General features: G+C 32.7%; 1 protein-coding gene across 2 annotated transcripts in view; it reads left to right on the top strand.

The window, feature by feature from the left end:
* The window catches only part of CHD1 (chromodomain helicase DNA binding protein 1), a 71,029-nt gene that overhangs the window by 27,363 nt on the left and 25,187 nt on the right, over nucleotides 1-18,479 (top strand). For both annotated transcript variants that reach the window (XM_028093037.2, XM_028093036.2), the window contains exons 6-20: nucleotides 1,696-1,845; nucleotides 1,986-2,257; nucleotides 3,595-3,820; nucleotides 4,423-4,523; nucleotides 4,744-4,922; nucleotides 5,797-5,924; nucleotides 6,371-6,587; nucleotides 7,235-7,324; nucleotides 8,343-8,533; nucleotides 9,260-9,448; nucleotides 11,000-11,162; nucleotides 12,003-12,155; nucleotides 14,776-14,847; nucleotides 15,276-15,425; nucleotides 18,075-18,223. In XM_028093037.2, the coding sequence (XP_027948838.1) occupies nucleotides 1,696-1,845; nucleotides 1,986-2,257; nucleotides 3,595-3,820; nucleotides 4,423-4,523; nucleotides 4,744-4,922; nucleotides 5,797-5,924; nucleotides 6,371-6,587; nucleotides 7,235-7,324; nucleotides 8,343-8,533; nucleotides 9,260-9,448; nucleotides 11,000-11,162; nucleotides 12,003-12,155; nucleotides 14,776-14,847; nucleotides 15,276-15,425; nucleotides 18,075-18,223 (2,430 nt within the window). The remainder of the gene's footprint in view (nucleotides 1-1,695; nucleotides 1,846-1,985; nucleotides 2,258-3,594; nucleotides 3,821-4,422; nucleotides 4,524-4,743; nucleotides 4,923-5,796; nucleotides 5,925-6,370; nucleotides 6,588-7,234; nucleotides 7,325-8,342; nucleotides 8,534-9,259; nucleotides 9,449-10,999; nucleotides 11,163-12,002; nucleotides 12,156-14,775; nucleotides 14,848-15,275; nucleotides 15,426-18,074; nucleotides 18,224-18,479) is intronic.

Raw genomic sequence — 18,479 nt, 5'->3', positions numbered from 1 at the left:
CAGAGATCTACTTGGTCATAATATCAGAAAATCTTAATAACTTGGGAAAACTATGTAGAAGTGTAGGGACCAGTGGAATTTTGGGTATTTCTGTTAATTTATGTTAATAGCTATCTTACTATTCATCTGCACATGAAATTTGCTTTCTCCTTAGAACTCATTTAGAAACTCAGTATAATTTCCTAAACATCTTGACCCAGAAGGTGTTTAAGGGTACTTCAGATTCTCATTTCAGTTATTTAGATGGTCTGAGTTTTTTTTTCTCTCTCATTTTGTCAAAAATATCATTCCATTGTCTTAGATCTTATTTTTCTACTTGTCTTGGATATTCTGCAGTTTCACTTTGGTGTGTCTAGCTTTGGATTTGTTATTTATTCCACTTTATTCACTCATTTTATGTATCTTTAATGTGAAGATTCCTATTTTCTGGACATTTTCTTATCCTATAAATTTCTCTGGTGGTACTACTATTAATATATATCAGTCATATTGGATTATATCTATTATATATATACTAATGGATCATATATCTTCATAAATCTTACTGTATCTTGTTTTTTATCCCTTTATTTCTATGCTACATTCTGGCTAATTTCCTCAGATATGTCTTCTAGTTTATGAAGTACATTTTCAACTCCTGTGTCTCATCACCTCTATAAACTCTTCCACTGAGTTAGTAATTTGTAAACTTAGCAGAGGTGCAGCCAAATAATATTTTTTAAAAAATCTAGTGATTTGGGATGATGGGTGGGCTTGGTTAGATATAAAAATCATAATTTGTATTATAAAAAATACAAATTGGAGATACTTTTACATATTCTATCTACTGCTACTTCTAATGTGCAAATGCTAAAAAGATCTCAAGATAAAAAAGAAATTGCTTCTCTCATGTTTTTATCATAAACCAGATTTTAGCATATGTGCTTGCTTATGTAACTCTTGACATAGTTATAATTGACACAAGAGATACAGAGGAATGGAGTAGAAGCAGTAGCCGTGAGAGAGAGGGTATGGCGTATATATAAGAATCTAATATGTATCTTCCATTTGAAGTTTATATTATAGCAGAATATTAACATGTGCATTCATCCAGTAATTTTTCTCTACATGTGTATTAAGTAGACTGAGTAGACTAAAAATAGCAATAAAGGTAAGGTAATCATTGACTGTTGCTTAAAATGGACTGATTTTTTTTTAATACATTTTTCTATATTGTATTTTAAGCTTCTTAAATGAACATGTACAATATTTTAAAAATCAGTTTCAGGGTGTATTTTTTTAAAAATCACAGTCTCCAGAAAATTGAAGTGAAAGGGATTAGAATCTCTTTTTTTCTTGAGAGGGCAAGTATAATTCCACAAGATTTTCAGAATTAACCCTGTGATTCTTTAAATAGCATACTATGTTTTCATCCACAGTGATAGAGTAACATTTCCTTATTTGCCATTCATTGAGGTATAACTAAATGATTAACAAAACTGTGGCATTATAAGAGAAATCTGTGAAGAATATTTTCCAGCATTTTTTTTACTCTACTCACATTTTAATGTGTTGGTGTGGGTAAAAGCAACAATTTTTTTTATAGTAACTGAAATGTAGTTCAGTTTAATTTTTTTTCTTTATACTTTTATCAGAGATAAAATTTGCTATACAATGTAAGGATAAACAAACATACTTTATATATTCTATATACAGTGAAGATTGGCAAATGTCTGGGTCAGGATCTCCATCTCAGTCTGGTTCAGATTCAGAATCTGAAGAAGAAAGAGATAAAAGCAGTTGTGATGAAACAGAATCTGATTATGAGCCAAAAAACAAAGTTAAAAGCAGAAAACCTCAAAATAGGTGAGTATAGTATGTTCTCAACTTGACACTGAAAATTGTTGGTTACAGAAGGTATTCTTTTTGTATATAGTGTCTTTCATCTTGTTTTCTATGGTAGTGTTTCTATAAAACACCTCTATCCCTTGGTCTTCTCTACCTAGATCTAAGGCAAAAAATGGGAAGAAAATTCTTGGACAAAAAAAGAGACAGATTGATTCATCTGAGGAGGAAGATGATGAAGAAGATTATGATAATGATAAAAGAAGTTCTCGTCGCCAAGCAACTGTCAATGTTAGCTATAAAGAAGATGAAGAAATGAAAACAGATTCTGATGATCTACTGGAAGTCTGTGGGGAGGATGTTCCTCAACCTGAGGAAGAGGAATTTGAAACAATAGAACGTTTTATGGATTGTCGGATTGGGAGAAAAGGAGGTATTTTCTTAAAAAACATTTATTCGGTTGTTTCAGCAATATTTACTAAAGTGAAGTATTTCTTGAAGTTATTTCAGTTTTGAAAGTGAAGAGGGTGGCTTTTCATCTGTTATACTTATTTGTTATAAAATATACTTTATTTAGCCTGAGTATTTTCTTCCCACAGAATAATCCACTTAACCTCACTTCATTGATTACAGATAATCAGAAAAATTTTTAACCTACGTATTTGAGCTTTTCTGTTGTCATGCCTAAATAATGGTTGTTATTTAGGTACTTTCAATTTCTCAAATAGTTTGGTTATTTTTAAATGTTTTTTCTTTCATCTCAAATTAGTTATCTTCACATGCATTTTTTTTGTTTGTTTTATCGAGATATGACATACAATGTATAAATTTAAGGTGAACAGCATGACTTACATATATTACAAAATGATTACCACAGTAAGTTTAGTTTATATTTATCCATCATCTCATATAGATAGAATAAGAAGAAGAAAAAAAGGAAAGTTTTTTTCCTTACAACTTTTAAAATCTCTCTGAGTAGCTTTCAAATATACTGCACAGCAGTGTTAACTATGCTCATTATGTTGTACGTTACATCCCCAATACTTATTTATCTTACACCTGGAAGTCTATACATCTACATTATTCCTCCCCACCCACATCTGCGAGCTGCCTCGGGTAACTACAGATCTGATCTCTTTTCCTATGAGCTTTTCCTTTGTTTGTTTTAGATTCCATATGTAAGTGAGATCATGTGGTATTTGTCCTTCTCTGTCTCACTTATTTCACTTAGTGTAATACCCTCAATGTTCATCCACATTGTTGCAAATGGCAGGATTTCATTTTTGTGGCTAAATAGTATTCCATTATATATATGTGTATCACATTTTCTTTATCTGTTGATGGGATACTTAGGTTGTTTCCATGTCTTGGCTGTTGTAAATAATTCTGCATTGAACAAGAGGGTACAGATATCTCCAACATAATGATTTTGGAGTTTTTAAAGGTGATTTTTCATTTTATTTCCAGTTATCAGGCATCCAGTCATTGGTTATTATAAATTACTGTATGATCCTAGGTGTGCCACTGTCTTTTGACCTTGTTTTTTCTAATTTTAAAACTGAGGGAATTAAATTAGATAATCTTCCCATTCTAAAATTTGGAGTTTCTTTTATGTATGTATAATACAATTTTCCTTAAATTCTTATACCCTGATTCTTTACTTATTTAAAAGCACATATATTTTTCTCTTCATATTCTTGAATTTTTGAGTCGAAGGAAACAGTCTTATAAAGCAGAATTACATGGAATGTATTGTGTTTTCTTTTTCAGCTACTGGTGCTACTACAACCATTTATGCAGTTGAAGCAGATGGTGACCCAAATGCAGGATTTGAAAAAAACAAGGAACCAGGCGAGATCCAATATTTAATTAAATGGAAAGGATGGTCCCATATTCACAATACTTGGGAGACAGAAGAAACCCTTAAGCAGCAGAATGTTAGAGGAATGAAAAAATTGGATAATTATAAGAAAAAAGATCAGGAAACAAAAAGATGGTAAATATGTTTTATATTACATTTAATTTTTTAACAGTTCAAAGATGATTACTAAGCTTTTTGTTAATAAGGAATACATAGTCAAGAGTACAATAACCTAAGGGGAGCCCTGGATGGCTCAGTTGGTTAAGCATCTGCCTTCAGCTCAGGGCATCATCCCAGGGTCCTTGAAGATCCAGCCCCGCATCAGGCTCCCTGCTCAGAGGGGAGCCTGCTTCTCCCTCTCCCACTCCTCCTGCTTGTGCTCACTCTCTCGCTGTCTGTCAAATAAATAAATAAAATCTTAAAAAAAAAAATTCAATAACCTAAAATAACTATTTATACTCTTAAATTGTATTTGAAGGTAAAACTTTTTGGAAATAGCCATATCTAAACTTTTCCTTAATAATAGTCATGTAGAATGTCGTGTCATATATTATAAATTATACATTTTTTTAAATTAAAAATTGATGCTTCACTTTATTTCTATTTCAGTTTCTTCATTATTCAGCTGACTCACATGATAAGTGGCAAATGGGAGATTTTATGCTACAGATAGTATTTGGGGGAATGGTTATTTAGGGGAGATTTTGAAGTCTATTTCTGGATTAATAATCTTTCAGGTTGAAAAATGCTTCTCCAGAAGATGTGGAATATTACAATTGCCAGCAGGAACTCACAGATGATCTACACAAACAGTATCAAATAGTGGAACGAATAATTGGTTAGTAATAAATGATACTCACTAAAGTTTTATCTTTCCATTTTGATCTGAAAAAAAATTTAAATGTATTGCTTATACATCAAATACAGTAGTTTAGTCTTACTGTCATAGGGCATTGTAAACCAGATGACTAATTTTTGCTTGTGTAGTTTTTTACCAAAGATTAGTCCTTGGATAAGATTCAGTGTGAAAATAAATAAATATCTGATTTATCTCACAGCTCATTCCAATCAGAAGTCAGCAGCTGGTTATCCTGATTATTATTGCAAGTGGCAGGGCCTTCCATACTCAGAGTGCAGCTGGGAGGATGGAGCTCTAATTTCCAAAAAGTTTCAAGCATGCATAGATGAGTATTTTAGCAGGAATCAGTCAAAAACCACTCCTTTTAAAGATTGCAAAGTGAGTATTGTTGGAAATTTTTAATTAATGAAAATAGTATTTACACATCATTAATATTACAAGCCCAAATAGAGAGTTGGATCTTGATTTCAGGTAGCCTAAGAGAGAGAACTGCTTGGTTGATAGGTCTTAGAGGAGAAGGTGTTCTGGTGATTGCTATGTGGTCTTAGATGTGGTGCTGTCTTTTAGCCTTGGTGAGTGAAACTATCAGGAAGATGATAAATTGGTGGTCGTAGTTGTGAGGAGTGTCTTGAGGAGAACAAATAGGGGAAATTACCTGGAAAGTAGATATATATGCTTGCTTTAAAAGGTAATGAATATTTTCTTTGAAGGTAGGAAAGAAAAGAGGGATGTACCCATAAAAAAAGAAGTGGGACCTAAGACTACCTTGCCTAATATAAGATCTTTTTACTTAGAGACATTATTAGCAGTAGTTTTGAGGGTTTATATACTATTAGAATTTGTTTTCTTACTATAAGACTGAATTAAACTGATAATGGTAATTTAGAAATCAGAAAGTTAAGCCAGTTGTATGGTTTATTTCTAGGTCAGGGCTGCACTAGCAGTTAAATGAATGAATTTAACATAGCTATTGCTTCTGAACTGTGTAAAACTCAAGTATTTCAGCAGGAACTTACTTATTTCTATCATTTTTTGTCCAAAAAAGAGGGCAAAATATTTCACTGTATGATGTTGTTACAGTAAGAGAAAACAGTCTTCTTTGAATGAATCCTGAGATATATTTTGAGTCATGGAATTTCTGAGCTTGAAAATTTGAGATAAAATTTCAAAATTTATGGTAAAATCTGAGATTTTGATCTTTTAAGATTCTCACATTTGATAGTTCTTCTCATTACATTTATTTCTACTAAAGGTATTAAAACAAAGGCCAAGATTTGTAGCCCTAAAGAAGCAGCCATCCTATATTGGAGGACATGAGAGTTTAGAATTAAGAGATTATCAACTGAATGGTTTAAATTGGCTTGCTCACTCTTGGTGCAAGTGAGTATATTTTGAATTGTCTGTTTAATTTGAGGACATAAGAATTTTACAAATACAGGATTTGGAAAAGATTTCCACCAATATCAAGGATGAAGACTGGTATTTATATGCAGGCTTTTGAATTTCCTCAGTATATAGTAATATTTATTACATACTAAGAAGAAAATCCAGGGGAGTTTGAGTTTAACCTATTTAATTGCTGCATTCCTTCATATTACTGTTAATCTTTAAGTTTCCTTTGGACTAAAATGGTAAACTTCGTCCACTTTTTTTATACTATTACAGAGGCCTTTACATTTATTATTTATAGCTAATAAAAGTGGTGTATTGTTTGTATACCTTTCAGATTAATTTTAACTGCTTAAATTTGTATATGGGTTATGTAAAAAGGTTTCTTTATAAATTTGAATCTATTGCATACATAATTGTTGTTTTTAATTTTGTAGAGGAAATAGTTGCATACTTGCTGATGAAATGGGCCTTGGAAAAACAATACAGACGATCTCATTTCTGAACTATTTATTTCATGAACATCAATTATATGGACCTTTTCTGTTAGTAGTACCACTTTCCACTCTTACTTCCTGGCAAAGGGAAATTCAGACATGGGCTTCTCAAATGAATGCTGTGGTTTATTTAGGTGACATTAACAGCAGAAATATGGTAAGTTGTTTCTCCACAAATTTAGAAATTTAGACATACTTGTCTTTATAGTCTTAGTTTCTAGTGTAAAACTTGCCACAAAGTAAGTACTCTCAATACATATTTTATTGGCTGTAATAAAAGGCAATTTTCATCTGAGTGTCACTTTATGTAATATATATTTTTTCTAATTTCTTACGGAGAATTTCAAATATACATGAAAACAGAAGACTATAATAAAACTCTGTGTGCCCATCTCCAGCTTCACAGGTTTAATGCTTTGCCGGTTTTGTTTCATCTGTACCTCTACAGAGTACTTTCCTCCCAAATATTGTGAAGCAGACCCATACATCATATTTCATCCATAAATGCTATGTTATTAAATGAATTAATCACTTATGTTTTGTTAAATATGAACTTCCTTCAGTGGAAAGTGTGTATTTAAAAATGTGTCTGCTTTATTTTTATAGGTTTTGATATGCTGTGGTATTTATATTTCATTTATAAGTAAGATGAATGTAGCTTGATGGACTGTTAAGAATTAAAATGGTTTTATTATATAAACAAATTTTTTTGTGTATTTTGGAGGGATTTTTTTTTAGATGTTCAAATAAAAGTATACTTTTCTTAATGTTTGTCTTAAAATTATCTTTAAAATTTCTTGATAGATAAGAACTCATGAATGGATGCATCCCCAGACCAAACGGTTAAAATTTAATATACTTTTAACAACTTACGAAATTTTATTGAAGGATAAGGTTTGTATTACCTATGCTTTTCTATTTGGTGTATATCCATATTTCCTTTATATTGTGGATAGGGTGAGAAGATAAATCATGGGTCAGCAAACTACATCCTGTGGGTCAAATCTGGCTTGTTTTTTATGACTTTTGAACTAAGAATGGTTTTTACATTTTTAGATGGTGTAAAAACAAAGAATATGTGACAGAGACCATCACACATTTGTCTGAGAAAGCTAAAATATTTACCGTCTGGGTCTTTACAGGAAAAGTTTGCCAACTATTGACTTATATAAAACTAGTTTGTCATAGTGTGTTGATTTGTAAATCTTCAAAGAGGAGGAAAATACCTAAAAGAATTAAGCTACCCCTGGGTGAAGCACTAAGCTAAATGCTTTATAGATGTTGTTTATTTAGTTCTTTATAGTTCATATCTCAAGTACCCATCTATTTTATAAGATAACTGCTATTTTTGCTTTATTGGAAAGAAAAATCCAGTGCAAAGAGGTTAATGTGCTTGTCTCCTAGGTCATACAACCATTAAATAGCAGAATGAGGCCTGTCTCTGTTTTAAGTCAGAGACCCACATTTATATATCAGAGATCCACAGTTCATAAAAATCATACAGTGAATTATTTCTACACTTGAAATAAGACACTTCCAAATTTATATCATATTTTCTTTAAATTGACATTAATAGAGGCTTCTGCTGGCCTTAAGCTAAAAATTTTCTGTGAAAATTTTTTAAATACTATTTTAATGATACTATGGTTTTTCTTTTTCCTTTTTTTGAATGTGTAAGCTAGTAAAGACTTTCATTTGCTTTTCTGTTTTCCAGTGGGTGAATTAGTCATGGAAGGAACTTGGTTTTGCATGTTGAGTTACTTTATTTGAGGATTTCAGTAAATCTTGAAATAATATATAATTTTTATTTGAAAAAGACAAGTTTGCTTTTAATTTTACTTTGCCTCAGTTTAATAATTTGAATTTAATTTTTCTCTTAAAATATTAACTGTGTTTTTCTGTTCATTTTAAGGCATTCCTTGGAGGTCTGAATTGGGCGTTTATAGGTGTAGATGAAGCACATCGATTAAAGAATGATGACTCTCTTCTGTATAAAACTTTAATAGACTTTAAGTCCAATCACCGTCTCCTTATTACTGGAACTCCTCTACAAAACTCCCTCAAAGAGCTCTGGTCTTTGCTACATTTCATTATGCCAGAAAAGTAAGATAAATTGGGATATACAGTTTTAATATTAGTTTTATATGTTAAGCTTAGCAGGAAAATAATTAGTGTAGGTAGTAAGGTCCGTAGAAGTTTTATTGTCCTAGAACATTAGACCACAGATTTTTAAGAAGGAAAATAAAAAAAAGGAAATGGGATGCAACATTTCGTATTTCTAATATTTTAATTTTTCAGTTTTGTAAATAAGTTTGAGTCATGTGTAATAAATTACAGCAGTTGATTTTGCCCTTGTTCAAAATAATATTCGTTTGAAAAACTGAAACAGTATCCTTCTTAATATTTAATAGTAGCAATAACTACAATAATAAGGTCCTGGTAACCCCTTTTTTTAAGTGAGGGAAAGTAGACTAGATAAGGGTCAGATAACTTGTTCAAGATGACAAACATTTTTTTTCAATAGATTCAGAATTTTAAAATTATATTCTTTGAGATATATTTTAGTGATAATTCTGTATTTGAAAATACTTTAATTTTATTTAACATCTTTAGCTCAAAGAGAATCATAATTTTTGTAAAAGAACTTACATTTCACCTTTATATACATACAGGACAGATTTCTTGGGAAGGATAGTTCTTAGAAGTGACTAATATTAGCAAATCTTTTTTTCTGAAAGTCTATATTTTGTTTATATATGACTACTCTCAAAAAACTCATATGCAATATGACTTTTTTCAGTGGTTCTTCCATTTTCTTAAACTTCTAAGGTTTTCTTCCTGGGAAGATTTTGAAGAAGAACATGGAAAAGGCAGAGAATATGGTTATGCAAGCCTCCACAAGGAGCTTGAGCCGTTTCTGTTACGCAGAGTTAAAAAAGATGTGGAAAAATCTCTTCCTGCCAAGGTTGAGCAGATTTTAAGAATGGAAATGAGTGCTTTACAGAAACAGTATTACAAGTAAGCTGTAAACAGACCACATGTTTTGGATATTTAATTCTAAATAACCCTCTGTAACCTTTTCTCATCGAGGTGGCCCCCTGCCCCACAATAGGTTTTTAGAGCAATAACAATTCTTGAATTTTAGAATAGGTTTATTCTATGGGCTCCTGAAGCAAAGAGAGATTGAATGGCATGTTCAAGATCATGGGTAACCTAAGACTTAATTGTGTTTGTCTATTTTATGCTCTGTTACCATATAGAGGGTTCTGTTAAGTGTTAATACTATTTTTTTTAAAGATTTTATTTATTTATTTGAGAGAGAGAGAATGAGAGATAGCACGAGAGGGAAGAGGGTCAGAGGGAGAAGCAGACTCCCTGCTCAGCAGGGAGCCCGATGTGGGACTCGATCCCGGGACTCCAGGATCATGACCTGAGCCGAAGGCAGTCGCTTAACCAACTGAGCCACCCAGGCGTCCCTAAGTGTTAATACTAAAGTGTTAGTGATACTAAGGCATTATTTTGTAGTTATGATAATTACATAATTGACAGAGGTAGAGGCCAGAAAAAGAAACTTAAAATTTTAGGCCCCCTGTTGAAGAATATTAATCATACTTTAGATAAATGTATACTTTATACTTTGGATATATGTAAGATCTATACAGTACTACTTCAAAGAATCAAAAGGTAATACTTGTCCTAATAGTTATTTAAACATGTAATTGCATAAAATGCAGTGCTACATGCATTTAGATTTTCAGAAACTTATTTCATGGTAACATCTGTAAAGTGCCATACATTAAAAGAAAATACATTTATTGCATGAATTTTACGTTTGTATTGTGGAAAATTTCAAACATACACAAAAAGAGGATGACATAATAAATTCCCAAAACTTGGCTTTGTTTTTAACTCATAGCCAGTCTTATTTCTCTAGCCATTCCCACTTCCCTCACCTCCTATCATTTTGAGGCAAATCAGAGATAAAATTGTTTCAAGTCCCTTCCAAGATTAACCTTATAAAAAGGAAGAAAATAAAAGATGGTAGAAGAGAAAGTATATTGTGGTGAGAGGAAATGTTACATAGTTACATAAATAGTTTGGAGTGATAAAATAACCACCTGTGATTTTTCTACAAGTTGCATATGTATTGTTTAATTGTACTTTAGAGAAGGCAGTGTGGGTAAACCAGGTATGCTCATGTGGTTTCTTATAGGTCTATGTTTTGGTTGCCTAATGTAGTAAAATTTGTAGGAAGGTTAATATAGATGATAGCTGACCCATTTTTGAAGTAACTTTGGGGGAAAAAGGATTAATACACTACACTCACTATGTTACATTAAGCCTTTACTGTATATAGCACAGATAACAAGTTACGTGTTGTGTTCTCATTAATTTTATGAAGTTCATAGTCTTGTGAATGAGGTTTGGTCCATTGTATTATCCAGTTGTAAACTTCGTAATGGTGCAATATTGCTTTGGTGCTTGATTGTTTTTTCATGATTTTAGAATTCATTCTGGTAAGTATTCTGCTAAAGCTCATTTTTGTGTTATTTTTTTTTTTTTAAACAGATGGATATTAACTAGGAATTACAAAGCCCTCAGCAAAGGTTCCAAGGGCAGTACCTCAGGCTTTTTGAACATTATGATGGAGCTAAAGAAATGTTGTAACCATTGCTACCTCATTAAACCACCAGATAATAATGAATTCTATAATAAACAGGAGGCCTTACAAGTAAGGATTTTAAAATATTGTTACTTTATAGTAAAGCAATATTGTAGGAATGCTTATTGCAGTTATAACTGAAAATGCCCCAAGGCTTTAATATATTGGTTAGAATTTCTCTTTGGTTATGGTATAATTAAATAATGGGGTTTTTTTAGTCTTTTTAAAAAAGCCTTCAAAATTATAATTTATCCAATTAATTATTTTGATCATTTTTCTAAAAATGGATTTGTATGGACTACCAAGATTTATCCAGCAGAAATCCCTTAGTATATTCTTAATTGACAAAAATTCACATCAGTGAATGTGCTGAATTTGTGATATGGTAATTGGTAGTCTTGAGAAAGACATCTTGACCTCAGGTTTTACCATTCTTGTCACTTCTGGAAGACAAATGGAAAGTATGAAGAAGGCACAACTGCCATCCAGCCACAGTAGTGCTTTAAAGTGCTAGGTTCAGTGACTGATATGTATAAATTAAAATAGGTTTTCTTACTGTTTTAAAACCTTTAGTTGCTGCTGCTTTCAATATATTATTTTTCAAAGATTTTTGGAGAGGTAGTGTAATAACTACAAATAAAGTGAAACTGCTCCCCGCATCACTTTACCTCCAAAACATGACAAAAACCTAGGTGCTAAGTGGCAAGGAAAGTCTTAGCTGGCATAGATCAAAGTGATCTTAGAAAGTCGTAGAAAATTTTGAAAACTGAAATAAACTGTTTTCCAACATTATAAAAACATAACATTTCAATTTTAAATATAAAGAAGATGAAGTATTAAGTGGAGTATTTGTTTCATTTGATTGATTCTTTTCACATGCTGTAACAGCTGTAATTTATCGTTTCCTAGCACTTAATCCGTAGTAGCGGAAAATTGATTCTTCTTGACAAACTGTTAATTCGCCTAAGAGAACGAGGCAATAGAGTTCTTATTTTTTCTCAAATGGTGCGGATGTTAGATATACTTGCAGAATATTTGAAATACCGTCAATTCCCCTTTCAAGTAAGCATTTCATTTTTTCTTTTTTGTTGCCTTAAATTTCATCTGATTCTTGAGGGTGTTCTACAAAATTACCTTTGAAATTCTTCTGTATAGATTTTTATATAAACTGCACTTTTAAGATAATATATCTGTTTTAAAAATTTCTATTTTTGGGGTGCCTGGTGGCTCAGCCAATTAAGCTGACTCTTGATTTTGGCTCAGGTCATCTCATGGTCATGAGATAAAGCCCCAGGTCAGGCTCTGCACTGGGTGTGGAGCCTGCTTAAGACTGTCTCTCCTCCTCTCCCTCTGCCCCTCCCCTCCTCTCTCTCTCTTCCTCTCTGGGGGAAAAAAAAAATTCTGTTTATCATTATTCCTTTTTTTTCTTCTTGACCTTACATTTAGCAGCAAAGCAGTTTTTCTTTTCTCTAATTTTTATTTTAATTCTGTACTTCTGTGCTCAAATCTAAATGGGCAGCATTATGTATTAGACTTTAGTTTGAGGAAGGGAAAGAGAGAACAGTCCTTGTGAATGTTACCAGAACTGTTACAGATTCTGAAGAATAATGTTCTCATAGTTATTCTAATACATAGCTTGCTGTATAAAACTATAGATGACTCCAAGGAAGGTACTAAAGACCAAAATGGTCTTATAGTCCATCTATTCAGTATTTATTTTGAAATCCATTCAGTGTAATTAAAGCTAATATGAATGTTTAATGTTAGGAGACAGGTGCTAGTCTCAGTACTTTCTAATAATTTAATCCTTATTTAATGCTTTTATGAACAGTGCCTAGAACCTAGTGAACACTCATATAACTAGTAAATGATACATATTTAGTGCAGGAAATAAAATAGAGATAGAATTATAAAGATGAATCTCAACAGACATAATCCCTGCTCTGTTGGGAGTTTACATCATAATGTGGAAGACAGACATTAAGCAGGTAATTACAAATAAAAATAACATTACAACTCTGGTAATGTCTGCTTTGAAGGACAGGTTTTTGGTGATATGAACATGATTGAGAAATATATAGTCATTCACGCTAGGGGAAAAGTATGGAAAAAGTATCATTTGATTTTCTTAACAACTTTATTCAGATGTAATTTCCTTCCCATGCAATTCATCCATTTAAAGTGTACAATTAAGTGATTTTTTAATATATGCACAGAGTTGGGCAGCCATCAACATAATCTTAGTATGTTTTCATCCCCTCAAAAAGAAACTGTACCCTTTAGCTATCACCGTGTTTCTCCATATCACCCCTCTCTCCCCACCCTAACCCTGTGTCGTTTTTAGACAAACTATTACGTGTACATGGTCAAACAAAACAAATAGTAAAGAAGTGCTTATTAGCAATTCTTTGCCTCTAATCCCTTCTCATTCCCAGATTAATTCCCAGAGAAAATTACTTTTACCACTCTTTTGGTTTAGGTCATACTTCAATAAATGGTATACCCACTGTTTTTTAAAAGTCTTTACTAATTGTAATTGTTAATGAAAAAGAAACAAATAGCACTATTTAAGTTTTTTTTTATTTTGGACATCAGCTAATGTTTAGTAAGGACTCAGTATATATATCCAACACTGAGCTAAGTGTTTTACTGTGTTCTCTCACTGAGTGCTCTGAATTTTGTGAAGGAAGTACTACTATTATGTTCATTCCCTGAGAAAGAAACAAGGTGAAAAGTCAAGATCACTTGCCTAGGCACTCATGAATACTGAAGACACTCAAATGCAGGCTATTTAACTAGAACCCATCGTTCCCCAAATCAGTGACTTTCCCAAACTTAATCAAGGGCTTTTGCTGGACCCCTTTCTCTCTCTCTCTCTCTCTCTCTCTCTCTCTCTCTCTCTCTCTCTCTCTCTCCCCCCCTCCCTCCCTCTCCCCCCCCCTTTAAATTTCTTTTAAAGATTTTATTTATTTGAGAGAGAGAGAGCACGCATGAGCAGGGAGGAGGGCAGAGGGAGAGTGAGAAGCAGACTCCCCACTGAGTGGGGAGCCCAACATGGGGCTTAATCCCAGTACCCTGAGATCATGACCTGAGCCAAAGGCAGACACTAAACCAACTCAGCCCTTGGACCCCTTTCTCAGAGTTTCTGATTCAGTAGATCTGCGATGGGGCTCAAAAATTTGCATTTCTAAGTTCTCAGGTGACACTGATGGCTGTTGGTCCAGTAACCAGACTGGACTTAATCAGCATTTACAAAACTGTGGTCTGTAACCTATTAATGGATCTGGGAATCATTTCAATGAGTTGTACCAACATTTTGAAAAAATGAAATAGATTTTAATATATGAGGGTATAGCATGGTAAACTGTGTCATGTAACTTGCTTTGGGTATACAGCTGTGTACTCATTCATGTGTAAAATGTATTTCTTACAGTGAGACTCAGGCAGAATGATAACCATTGTCATTACTTACTGTTATTATCTGGGGAAATAGTTTTAGTGGTTAACAACACAGACTTGACAGAATGCCTGGGTATTGTCTTCTTGCCTCTTAGGTGCCTTATACTCTTACAGTCTTAGCAAAAGCAATACTGCCTTTTCATACTTAATTTCATTGTTGATTTTAATATCTTTTTTAAATATTTGAATCTGTTATATGCAATATTTTAATGTTTTATTCTAGAGATTAGATGGATCAATAAAAGGGGAACTGAGAAAACAAGCTCTAGATCATTTTAATGCTGAAGGATCAGAGGTATGAGTGCTTTTAAAATTGTAAATTAATCATTTTAGTTGTATGTGCTTTTTTTTTTAAATCTTGTTACCCAGTTTTTCTTTGTAAGTGAGGTTTTAAAATCAATATTCTATGTTAAATCTGAAGAATTTTACTCTTTCTCATCAATACTATTTCAGCATAGGACAGTTAATTTGATTCAGAATAGTCAACTTTCATTTACAAATTTTTAAATTTGATATATATTATTCCTATGTATATTTTTTTAGGAGTCTTGTTGATTGGTTTTGCTAGAGGTTTTTGTATTTTATTAGTATTTTTTAAAAATGCCTTTTACTTTTATTGGTAAAATACTTTTAAATTCAAAAAATCAGTTGTAAAATTCTCTAATTATTCACAGTCACAGTTAAGACGAATTTAAAATTGAGCCTATTTATAATTCCTTACAGGATTTCTGCTTTTTGCTTTCCACAAGAGCTGGAGGCCTGGGAATTAATTTAGCCTCTGCTGACACTGTTGTTATATTTGATTCTGATTGGAATCCACAAAATGATCTTCAGGCACAGGCTAGAGCTCATCGAATTGGGCAGAAGAAACAGGTATTTTTTTTTTTTTTTTACTTTTAGATTCCTTTTTTATGATCATCAGTGTTTGGAAGTTGGTTTATCTTCTGGGTCAGATCATTGGAACACAGTCATGTTGCTCTTTAACAGGTAAAGTACTCAGGAACTCAGATTTACCAAAATCACCTAGAAGGTCTGGCAGAATTGAATACCCTAGCGGGGAGGGGTTGGGGAGTGGATGGAGGGCACCGCAGACCCTGGGTGGGGAGCCTGCCCAAGGAGCACCCTGGGGCTGGCACGGCAGCCGCCGCGCATCGCATACACACACAGCTGTCAGACCCGGATTTCAGAGACCTAACAGCTGCAAGGCCTGTCATAATAGGATAATGCATTCTCTTTTAATCATACATTCTGTTTACAGCTGTAGAGTACCAATGTTTTTCATTGAAAACATAAGCATTAAAGTGTCTTTATTATCTTAACTATTGGAGATTTTGCTTAGGATATTGCCACCTTTTTGTTAACCTGTATCTTATCCATTTGCCTATAAGATTCTTTATGCAAAAAAGCCATTCTGATTTTATAGTTTTTGTACAGCTGACACCGTTGTAATAGGCCTTGAGATCATGGCCTTGGTCCTTGTATTTTAATTCATTTACCTCCATCTAGAGTAGTGCTTCTCAAACTTCTCCAAAGCAAGAGATACGAACAAATAGCACAGAAAGAGCACATTTATAATACCCTTTTAAGATTTCATGTTTCCTACTGAAAAATATGTCCATAATTTTAATTGAAAAAAATATTTTGCCTAAATAATTCTCATAAAACTCTCATCAGAAATACATTACGCTTCTTTCCGTAATTTTCATACTCTGGAACAACATTGCATACCCCTAAGTGTGATAGCTTGTATTTACAGTAGTGGTTCTTAACATCATCAGATCCAGTGACCCCTTTTAACAACAGCTGTTTTTAGCACCCCCTTTTCCTTGAATACATGAATTTGAAAATAATTTGAATGCCCTAGTAGCAATTTAGGTAAAAAACAAAACAAAGTCTATTTAAAAAATAGGTATTTTAATATATAGGACTACACTGGGATATAAAGAACAAATTTAGAGTTGCGAAAATTAGAGCGGGACTCATTCTCTATAGAAAGTACAAAGGAAGGGAAGATCAGGTGTATTGGTGCATAAGACAATAGAAATTAGCATTAAAATTAGATAATAACACTTACTTACACATTATAAAGAGAAGCAGACTTGAAGTAGGGATAATAACATGCCAAGATAAATTATAGACTGTCAGGAGAGGGTGAAGAAATAAGATAATCTCACAGTTGAGCTGGGCCTAATGTATATGTGAATAGTCAAAATAGCCCTGTTTTATGAATGAGATAGGGAGTAGTGGTTAATTGCACTAAACCCCCCTATATTGAAATCCTCAGTACATGGCTGGGCTCATACTCCATTTATACTACTTAAATACTACTTAATAGGTGATAGAAAGTAGAGGATACATTAGAAGAACCAGTTAGATAAAATACTATATAAAGTTGCATGGTAGACCTCTAGGAAGAATATTTGAGTAAGATCGTAAAATAATGGTAACAGATTTCTTACTATTTTGTTACAAAACTTAAAAAATAAATGCGACATAAATATGACTGTATTTTAAAATATAATTTAATTATTTAATATATTTAAAATATATAAATATGAATACATATTTTTATTAATGATTATTGAGGTATATTCTTTATTATTTCATGATTGGTGTATTAATATTCCTATGCCTCAGGTACTTGGCTGTTTTTTGTTTGTTTTTTAAGTTTTTATTTAAATTCTAGTTAACATACAGTGTAATATTAGTTTCAGGTGTACATTATAGTGCTTCAACTCTTCCATACAACACTTGGTACTCATCACAACAAGTGTCTTCCTTAATCCCTATCACCTATTTAAACCCCCCCCTCCCTCCGCCCACAGGGTAACCATCAATTTGTTCTCTGTTGTTAGGAGTCTGTTTCTTGGTTTGCTTCTCTTTTTCCCCTATGATCAGTTGTTTAGTTTTTTCAAATTCCACATGTGTGAAATCATGCACGTACCTGTGGTTTTACTAGTATTTGGTTCTAAATCTGACACAAGGTATTTCATATCTTTTATTAAATATTTATGTGCAGCAACTACAAAATGAGTATAGATGAGTAATACAGATGAGTTTTATTGGTGACACCAATACTGTACACATTTGGAAATAACTTTGACAGAGATCTAAATAAAAGGGTATCTGCAATAGTTACAATGCTGAAAAAACTAGTGTATGTTTTATAACTTCATTAAAACTCTTCTTGTTTACCTTAAAATGGAGTTCAAATTTAGACTGAATGATTTAAAAAAGTTTTTAAAAATCATTTGTAAGACTTGAAAAACTCAGGATACTTTTTCTTTGTGCCTGAATGTCCAGTTTAATGCAGAATGTCTGGTATCCCAGGTCCCTTTGCTCTTAAGTACTGGTAAGCCCACCTAATGATTTCAAAAACTATAAAAATGTTCCCATAAATTTTCAAAATATCCCTATATGGTGGTACTGTTTGATATAGAACTCCTGACCTTTGGGTATTTCAGATGAGCAAAATGAATCCTTTTTACTACATTTTATGTTTCATTATGCATATCTGTACAGGTGAATATTTATCGTCTAGTTACAAAGGGATCAGTTGAAGAGGATATACTTGAAAGGGCCAAAAAGAAGATGGTTTTGGATCACCTTGTGATTCAGAGAATGGACACAACTGGGAAGACAGTACTACATACAGGTTCTGCCCCCTCAAGGTAGTTATTATTTTTTTTTTTTTTTTAAGATTTTTTCATTTGAGTGAGAGAACATGAGCCGGGGGCAGGGAGAGAAGAACAGAGGGAGAGAGAGAAGCTGACTTCTCTCTGAGCAGAGCCAGATGACACGGGGTTCTGTCCCAGAACCCTGAGATCATGACCTTAGCCAAAGGCAGATGCTTAACCAACTGAGCCATCCAGGCACCCTGGTAGTTACTTTAATATTTAAAAAAAAAAAGTCATTTAGAATCCTTCA

This window comes from Eumetopias jubatus, unplaced genomic scaffold (genome assembly GCF_037043125.1).
Source record: "Eumetopias jubatus isolate StellerSeaLion01/CBP00866 unplaced genomic scaffold, mEumJub1_p1.0 scaffold_5, whole genome shotgun sequence".
Lineage (NCBI taxonomy): Eukaryota > Metazoa > Chordata > Mammalia > Carnivora > Otariidae > Eumetopias > Eumetopias jubatus.
The sequence above is the reverse complement of the archived record's forward strand: the minus strand, read 5'-3'. Positions and strand labels throughout refer to the sequence as shown.